This window comes from Lactuca saligna, chromosome 5 (genome assembly GCF_052625555.1).
Source record: "Lactuca saligna cultivar CGN05327 chromosome 5, ASM5262555v1, whole genome shotgun sequence".
Taxonomy (NCBI): Eukaryota; Viridiplantae; Streptophyta; class Magnoliopsida; order Asterales; family Asteraceae; genus Lactuca; species Lactuca saligna.
The window spans coordinates 319,088,132-319,098,297 of record NC_136421.1 but is presented as its reverse complement, the minus strand read 5'-3'; the positions used below and the strand labels follow the sequence as shown (position 1 = coordinate 319,098,297).

The following is a 10,166-nucleotide window of genomic DNA, read 5'->3' as shown; positions in this document are numbered from 1 at the left end:
TGTAAATAAAATTCCCAAGTTCCCCATCCAAGAAATCGGGATGTTACAATGCAATCCTAATCCCAGTTCATCCTTGTATGTGGTCGGTTTTCACCTAAATCAGAAAATAGACAAAACCAAAGTTGTTATCATAATCAATTAAACCCATTGATATATAGTTACCATAACCTGGTGATTACCTTGAAACTTACTGTAACCATTACCACCACTTCTTTTTTCGGAATCAACCACCTCCCTTTTTCCTCCGCCAAGCAGGAATGTAGGAAGGATAGACATGTTGTCAACAACCATTGGCTTTCCACTTATCAAAGTTCAAGATTGTTGTCAAAGGGAAGGACGATCGGAAAATCAAGAACTCGCATCCACAAAATTGAGAAAATAGACTATAGATGGAATACACGTACCCGTTGAGAAGACGGTGGTAAAAAGATCAGAAAACAACACTCGATGATCAAAAAATAGAAAAGGTATAAGGAGCAAAATCCGACTTCATAAAAAAATTTAGGGTTTAGATGTGGTTGATTCGCCCTCTTTTTCTTCTCAACGTGCGGCTTATGAATGATATTATCGGAAAATAGAAAATAAATATTGTTTTTTGTTTAAAAGTGATGAAAGCGGTGGAGATGTTGTCTATATTTGAAAGTATCGGATGATGGAGTAGACTAAGGACTAAACTTGCCAACCTCTACGGTGTGGAAAAACTCTAAACAACAAAAAATATATTACTATACTATATTAATAGACATTGTCACTAGTAATAGTATATTTTGTATGTTTTAAGATGTTACAACAATACTTTTTATAGTTTGATAGTTTTAATCCATAATTTATATGTTTCAAGATTTTGCCACAATACTTTGTATAGTTTGATAATTTAGTCACTAACACCTTGTAATTAGAGATTGATCCATGTCTTTTAATATTTTCCCCTTTAAGTCTCATTATTTTGTATGTTTCAATATTTTGCCACAATATTTTCTATAGTTTGACAATTTTGATTCCTGGTATGTTGTGATTAGAGATTGACCACATATCTATTAATGTTTGTCACTTTAAATCCCTTTGACCATTTTGGCCTTCTTTTTGTTCCTTTTTTCATCTCACTACTTATACTTCATTATGAATTTGTAACACGTGTTTTAATATTTCTCACATTCAGTCATTTTGATCATTTTTTTACCCTTATTTTGTCCCTTTTTCTATTTATCGATTTGTGCTTCTGTTTTGAACTTTATTTTATCATCTTTTTCTCATCACCAACATTTGTGAAAAAGCAAAATGCATTTCATTGCTACCCGTGGTTTACCACGGGTTCACCCGCTAGTTGTTCCTATATATATATATATATATATATATATATATATATATATATATATATATATATATATATATATATATATATAATAATTTAATAATAATAAAATACGATCAATTTTTAAAAAAAAATTATAAAGCAAAAAAATCATAAAAATATCAAATCAAAAGTATGCAAAGCTAACCCTTTATATATTTTATAAAAGAGGAGTCACAGAACCGACTGCAATGCATGAGACACGAAGGTGGGACAGATGTCGATCAGTACGGTTGACTGGTTGATCTTTGTAACTTCAATTTAATGCAGATTAATTCGAAATTCAAAATTCCACCGCCGGAACGTTTCTTCTTATCAACACTCTCGCACTAGCTATATATATATATATATACACATACACTAGCTAGAAACATCCATCTTCTTGGTCAACTTGCTCAAACTATGGTGACTCCTAAGTTTACAAGAGTACAAAGTATGCGAGAGCGTGTTCAAGAAACTGTCTCCGCTAATCGCAACGAAATTGTCTCTCTCCTTTCCAGGTAATCAATTCTTTAGTTTTGACTTTTTACCGAGTTTCCTAGCTCACTCATACTCATGGACATGATTGCCTTGCGTTGCGTATTTAATAGAGTATTAATTCCTGTAGGTACGTGGATCAGGGGAAGGGTATTTTGCAGCCCCATCACCTCCTCGACGAGATTGAGAATAGCATTAGTGATCATACTTCCCGCCAAAAGCTTACAGATGGTCCTTTTGGCGAAATCCTCAAGTCCGCACAGGTAACGCACATATACGATTGCCCTTGGATATATTTATTGTCTGTTTAATTTTGTAAAATTTCAATAGCTAGGGAATTAATAGTTTCAAACCAAAAGCTTACAGATATGTGTTCAAATTAAAATCTACCATGCATTAATTTCTTTGAGTTTTCTGATTTTGTTTTCCTTGTTTCCTTATTTTATCTTTGTTTATCATGTTTCTGTAGATCTGTAACCTTTACTTAATTTGTTTGATTATAGGAAGGCATAATTCTTCCTCCATACGTAGCTTTAGCGGTTCGTCCGAGACCAGGTGTTTGGGAATTTTTGCGTATAAATGTTAACGAACTAAGTGTAGAGCAGCTGAGTGTTGCTGAATACCTTGTTTTCAAGGAGGAACTTGTGGATGGACAGTGAGTAATTAATAAATACTGATTATATATGTTATATATATGTAGTAACTAAGTTATGGGGTGGATGTTATTATAGGAGTAAGAGCCCTTTCGTGCTTGAGCTGGATCTTGAACCATTCAATGCTACATTTCCTCGAATGTCACGCTCGTCATCCATTGGCAATGGAGTTCTGTTCCTCAACCGCCACCTCTCTTCAGTTATGTTCCACAATAAGGATTGTATGGAGCCGCTTCTGGATTTCTTTCGTGCCCATAAACATAAGGGATATGTAAGTCCAATTCAATATTAATTGGTTTTGCTTCCATAATTCTGCTAGCTACTTACGTTAATTAGTGTCTTTTTAATTAATTAAGCTTCGATTACTTTCCTGATCACGTACGTACCATCAAATTAATGATTGTAAGGATTTTGCAGGCAATGATGTTGAATGACCGGATACAAACCATGTCTAGACTCGAGTCTTCTCTGGCAAAAGCAGAGGATTATCTTTCCAAACTACCACCTGATACGCCCTACTCTGAGTTTGAATATGTGTCAGTATATCGACCAAAGTTAACACAAGACTAGATCTTTATATAGTACTGAAGCGACCATTTAACTTTTTGCAGATTGCAAGGAATGGGGTTTGAAAGGGGCTGGGGAAACAATGCTGAAAGAGTTCTTAATATGATGCATCTTCTCTCTGACATTCTACAAGCACCTGATCCCTCTTCTCTTGAAAATTTTCTTGGAAAGATACCAATGGTTTTCAACGTTGTCATATTATCCGTCCATGGTTACTTTGGGCAGGCGAATGTTTTGGGTTTGCCGGATACTGGTGGCCAGGTACACCCTCCCATGCATTAATTGGTGGTTTTTTTTTCATGCGATTGGTGATTGTTGCGAGAGTTTTGTAGAGTATGAATGTCATTATATATATATATATATATATATATATATATATATATATATATATCATGCGAATTAACAGTTGTATTCTTCTAAAGTACAGGTTGTATATATATTGGATCAAGTGCGTTCCTTGGAGAATGAGATGTTACTAAAATTAAGGCAGCAAGGACTTGATATCAAACCTAAGATTCTGATCGTACGTATTATTATTATTATCATTATTATGAGTCAAGTTTATACTCGGCAGCTGTAGTTTCCCTTATTCTCATTTTAGGTGACTCGCTTGATACCTGATGCCAAAGGTACTTCATGCAACCAAAGGTTGGAGAGAGTCAGTGGAACTGAACATACCCATATATTACGTGTTCCTTTTAGGACTGACAAAGGGATTCTTCGTAAATGGATATCAAGGTTTGATATATGGCCTTACATTGAGGCGTTTACGGAGGTAAATTGAATTGTCATATATAATTTTTATATATTCTGGGTCAAATGTTGGTCATAGTTTTACCTTTACCTCCCTATAGTGTTGGAACATTACCTGCACTAGACCAAAAACACACACAAACGTGCTGTGTAAAATTAAGAACAAATGGCGCAACTGGAACAAATTTTCTGTGTTTTTATTCGTTCCCAAAATTCCTTACAAAGGAGGGACATCTGAAACTCTATATCCCCGTCATAAAGCTAAACAAGTACATTTATTTATATTGAGTTTAATGGATTGATACATAAATATTTTATTATATTTTATTTTATTTAGTATACAACTTTACATTAATTATTGTAGGGAATTCAATGAAATATATATTTAATAGTTAAAAAGTTTTTTTTTTCTATTAAGTTCAATGCAATATATATTTAATAGTTAAAAAGTTTTTTTTTTTTTTTTTTTTATTGAAGAGTTCAATGGGTATATATATTTAATAGTTAAAAAGTTTTCTTTTTTCTATCGAAGAGTTCAATGAATCATTGAACTTTATATCCATTGAATACCAATATGATATAAAGTTTAATCCACAATTAACCATGCCATCTCATTTAACTATTCCATTAAATTATACATTGTGGATATAATAGCTACTAGATTCCATGTTATACTAATGGCACATGCCTTTTATTTTCCACTAGACTCGTCTACATAAGACCAAGTCAGATTTACTTTCTAATACTCTAAATGCTTCTTTGTTTCATTTTATCTTCTGCATAAAGAAAACACTAGACCCATATGACCCATTCGAATAATTGATCCACTGCCCAGGTTAACCCATGCATCAAGATAAAGGACACCATTTCTTGTCCACATGCATTTTGTCAGTTTCTTACTTATTCGTTCCACACAAACATGAAGAAGAAAGAATATTCTTCGGACTTTTACAAAGGTTATTGTGTTTGTTTCATCATCAGGATGCTGCAAGCGAAATTGCAGCCGAATTAAAGGGTGTTCCAGACCTGATAATTGGGAACTACAGTGATGGCAATCTGGTTGCCTCGTTGCTATCTTACAAAATGGGAGTAACCCAGGTGAGGGATTCTGTTATTGATGAAACTACTACCTGTCGCACATTAATTTCTAAATTCAATATTCAAACTGTTGATATATGATGTATATGCAGTGCAACATTGCACATGCATTGGAGAAAACAAAGTATCCGGATTCTGATCTATATTGGAAGAAATTCGACGACAAGTACCACTTTTCTTGTCAATTTACTGCCGACCTTCTAGCCATGAACAATGCGGATTTTATCATCACCAGCACATACCAAGAGATTGCAGGAACGTACGTACCCTGTTGAACTTTTTAGGTGTTTTGTTCAAAATATGGTGTGATCTCCTGAAACAGGAAATTTTGCTCATATATACGAACGTCAGACCTTCTGAAGTAGATGTATGTGATACTTGTGTGTGTATCATAGATAAGAAAAGAATAAAAACATAACAGTATCTGCCCCTCCCCTGATACCTAATGCAGCCCGTATAAATTCTATAATTGAAACTTGCATAGTCTTCATGCATAAGTTGTTAACTGTATATAGATTTACACGACCTTTATCTTTGTTTTAATTTCCAGCCATTATTAATTTGAACTTCACAAGTTCCTGCTACCCTATGATGGTCTCACCTGTTGGACCATCAATTTGAAGTTTGAAGTCATCGTTGTTTAAGATTTTTCTTTTGCTCTGTGTTATGATTTTAGATCTGAATTCTTTTCAGGAAGAATACTGTTGGACAGTATGAGAGTCATTCAGCGTTCACTCTTCCAGGTCTGTACAGGGTTGTTCATGGTATTGATGTGTTTGATCCAAAGTTCAACATCGTGTCTCCAGGGGCAGATATGACCATTTACTTCTCATATGCTGAAAAAGAGAAACGACTTACATCTCTGCATGCCACAATTGAGAAGCTGTTGTACGACCCTGAGCAGAATGATATCCATGTGTGAGAGTCTGAATGAATTTTGTTAATTTTTATGTTGAGATGATGTGTGTATATATATATATATATATATATATATATATATATATATATATATATATATGTGTGTGTGTGTGTGTGTGTGTGTGTTAATCAAGTAACATGCATGCATATGTGTGTTTGGATGCAGTGGTAATATAAGTGACCCGTCTAAACCCATGATTTTCTCGATGGCGAGGCTGGACCATGTGAAAAACATCACAGGTTTGGTTGAGTGCTATGCCAAGAATGGGAAGCTGAGGGAAGTGGCAAATCTTGTTGTGGTTGCTGGATACAATGATGTGAACAAGTCCAGTGACAGAGAAGAGATCGCAGAAATTGAGAAAATGCATCATCTTTTTAAGCAATACAACTTGGATGGTCAGGTCAGATGGATATCCGCCCAAACCAACAGAGCTCGAAATGGAGAACTGTATCGCTATATTGCTGATGGAAGGGGAATTTTCGTCCAGGTTTTATAATTTAATTCATATATATATATATATATATATATATATATATATATATATATATATATATATATATATATATATATATATATATATATATATAAAAACCGTCTCACGGTCTCACAAAATTGGATCGTCTCATATGAACCTAACCCTATATATATATATATATATATATATATATATATATATATATATATATATATATATAGGGTTAGGTTAATATGAGACGATCCAATTTTGTGAGACCGTGAGACGGTTTTTATTTTTTTATTTTTTTATTTTTTTTAAGTTAATTCAAGTTCTAAAATTAATATTTAAAAAAAAAAAATTTGTATTTTTTTTCATTTATTTTCCATTTTAAAATTATTTTTTAGAATATGTACAGTCTAATATTCTATTAGAATATTTCACGTACTTTTAAAAAAAACGAGATTTTTTTTTAGTTAATTCAAGTTCCGAAAATAATATTTAAAAAAAGAATTTTTAGATTTTCCATTTATTTTTCATTTTAAAATTATTTTTGAGAATATGTACACTCTAATATTCTATTAGAATATTTCACGTATTTTTCAAAAAAAGTGGGATTTATTTATTTATTTATTTATTTTTTATATCTTTTTAGTTAATTCAAATTCTGAAAATAATATTAATTTTTTTTTTGGATTTTTCTATTTATTTTGCATTTTAAAATTATTTTTAGATTTGGTCTCACAATCTTACAAAATTAAAATGGTCTCAAATGAACCTGAACATATATATATATATATATATATATATATATATATATATATATATATATATATATATATATATATTCCCCTAGCTAGCTACTAAATTAACTAATTATATATGATAATATGGATGCATGGGATCAATGTCATGCAGCCTGCTTTCTATGAAGCTTTCGGGCTTACAGTGGTAGAGGCAATGACTTGTGGACTCCCAACGTTTGCCACATGTCATGGTGGTCCAGCTGAGATTATCGAAGATGGCGTGTCTGGGTTCCATATCGATCCATATCACCCTAATAAGACATCTGCAATAATGGCTGAATTTTTTCATAAGTGCAAGGAAGAACCCACTTACTGGGTCAACATATCTGATGCTGCCCTCAAAAGAATAAGCGAACGGTAAATCTTAGATTTACATTTAAATCCATCAAATAATTCCAAAACTATAAGTTTTGTTTTGAATCGACCATCTGATTCGGCTCACCCATAGACCAGAGCCATATATTTTTTCTTGGACGGAGAAGTCCTTTACTTAAATTTAACTATTTAAGTTTAAATTTAATACAAATTTTCAGTAGAATTTTATATTCCTAATAATGATAATCAAGATTTCTACTTTTAAAAATAAATTTGATAATTATATATCAGATGAAGATTTTATTTTTAATAATTATACATATATTATTTTACATATATATAGGTACACATGGAAGATCTACGCAGAACGGTTGATGACATTGGCTGGAGTTTACAGCTTTTGGAAGTACGTCTCAAAGCTCGAGAGGCGTGAAACCCGACGATACCTTGAGATGTTTTACATTCTAAAGTTTCGTGAACTGGTGAGATTTCATCCAATTAACCCATGCATGCATGCATTCTTGTCTACAAGAGAAAAAGTAAAAAACAAAATCCTTTTACAAGCCCATTTGCATTTAATTAAGCTCCATAAGCATATATCCCCAATTTAATTATCAACTGAAAAAGCGTGTTACATGCACTTTGTGCATATTATAGAAAGCTAACATTTTAGTAGCATATTTAGATGTGTTGTAAACAGAAACCACTTGACCATTTTGGGATTTAACGCTTGTATAAATTATATATTTTTACAACTTTGGTTGGTTTTACTGTCTTGAGCAGGTGAAGTCCGTTTCGCTAGCTGTTGATGATTAATTATGATCAGCCTTAGGAGTTGTTAGGAGTTGTCTTCCCGATCAATATGGGAAGGGGATGTGGCTTCCATAAGTCTGTGTACACAACTATGTATGTATATATGTCGGTATGTATGTATTTCGTTGTACATGTGTTGTTATATTATATGCACAAAACCTAGGTGATACTTAAAGAATAATAATAATAATAATAATAATAATAATAATAATAATAATAATAATAATAATAATAATAATAATAATATTATTATTATTATTATTATTATTATTATTGTTATTATTATTATTATTATGGATGGGAAGAAAGAAATATGTGGATTGAATGGAATGGCGAGAAGCAGTTGTGAATACGGTACGATTCATAAAGCAGAAAGAGGGATTCTTCAAGTGAATTTGGTAGAATGATTCATGAAGAAGCAGTTATATCTTTAGATGCTTTTTATCATATACAAGGAATTGATGCCAATAGTGTCTTGTGTACATGACATGGCGGTGCAGTCAGGGGCGGAACACGCAAAACACAGATAATATATAGAGGGGGGTCAAAACACGGACATGGCCAAGAACTTTCCAACCAACGAATAACAATTTAAAAGAAAACAAGAAAATAAAATCAATATGCAGAAGGAAGGACATTCTAGACACAACTTCCAACAACTACTCGATTAAAAACAAGATAAGATAAGACTGAGAGCCATCGATAAAAATATATAAATATAAACAATACATATATATGAGTATGAGTCTTAAAAGAAAAAGTCAAGGAAAGGAAAGTAACTCCCAAATCAAGATGGAAAGAACACATATTGTAACATCGGTGGCCTCGCCGGTGGTGTGGATGAGGCAGTGTGGCAGGTGGCAATGATAGTGGAGAACGAATGCTTTTCTAATCCGCACATCTTGTAACATTTTTTCAACCACTTTTCTTGTATTATACCTCCTATTTCATCATATTGATTGTGATCGAAGATTATAAGATGATAATGTTTACTTGTTTCTTAGTTGTTGATTTACATTCCATTTAAACTCTTATTACCTTATTTTGTCTCTTTGTCGTACATTCCATTTAAACTCTTATCACCTTATTTACAAAATCATTGGAGGGGCCAATATTAATTACATTGTCAAATAACAAACTAACTTATAAACTCTTTGGTATTCGTAGTCTAAAGACAGGGGTCATGGCCCCTCCCGGCCCTTAAAGGCATCCGCCACTGGGAAGAAATCGTTATGAAAGCGAGGATTCATAAAGGCATCCACCCCTAAATAACAAACTAACTTATAAACTCTTTGGTATTAGTAGTCTACAGACATGGGTCATGGCCCCTCCCGACCCCTAAAGGCATCAGTGTAACAGTCCAAATCAGGTAAACCATTTAACCCTTTTAAATAATTCAGTTGGCAAAAATGGACCTTTTTAGTACGGTGGGTGTACCTTTAGGTACGCTTAGCATACCATGGAGGAAGGATCGCGAAGGAGTTTCGCGTACGCGGGGATATGCGACAGAGGACTAAACCCTAATTTTTGGACTTAAGACCTATATAAGCATCCTTATCGCATTTGAGCCTCGCCCTAACTAGCCTCCTTCACCCTCAAACATCCCTGAAAACCCTAAACTCATTAGAGTGTGTGTTCTTGAGATTGTAAGTGTTTAAACACCATCCTTTTTGGTGTATTAGCTACAAGGAAGAGGAGGCAACAAGCTTGAACGAAGAAGGGATTCTGGATCTTACATTTTTAGCAGCCTAGTAAGTTTAAGGAGGTAAAAAGATTTCACATATGTCATCATTTTCATTTCTACAGATACGGTTTTCTCTTTAGTCCCTTTTTGTGTTATTGGACCACTTCTTGAGAGTTTGAGCAACTCCAGAGCTTAGGGAGGATAGATATGAGGTCCTTTGGTCCATTCCTAGCATAACAATGGAGTCTTGCTGGGTTTTTGACCTCATACATGGAT

At 33.2% G+C, this 10,166-nt stretch overlaps 1 protein-coding gene across 1 annotated transcript; it reads left to right on the top strand.

Moving 5' to 3' along the window:
* The first annotated feature begins 1,753 nt into the window (after window positions 1–1,753).
* On the top strand, window positions 1,754–8,309 carry LOC144998783 (sucrose synthase 3-like). The gene is made up of 15 exons (XM_078958518.1): window positions 1,754–1,851; window positions 1,959–2,091; window positions 2,332–2,483; window positions 2,560–2,752; window positions 2,899–3,017; window positions 3,093–3,309; window positions 3,476–3,571; window positions 3,650–3,823; window positions 4,783–4,899; window positions 4,992–5,158; window positions 5,593–5,817; window positions 5,984–6,305; window positions 7,191–7,435; window positions 7,737–7,875; window positions 8,177–8,309. Exons 1-15 carry the CDS (start codon window positions 1,754–1,756, stop codon window positions 8,207–8,209), a joined length of 2,430 nt encoding a protein of 809 aa, XP_078814644.1. The 3' UTR covers window positions 8,210–8,309.
* The last annotated feature ends 1,857 nt before the right edge of the window (window positions 8,310–10,166 follow it).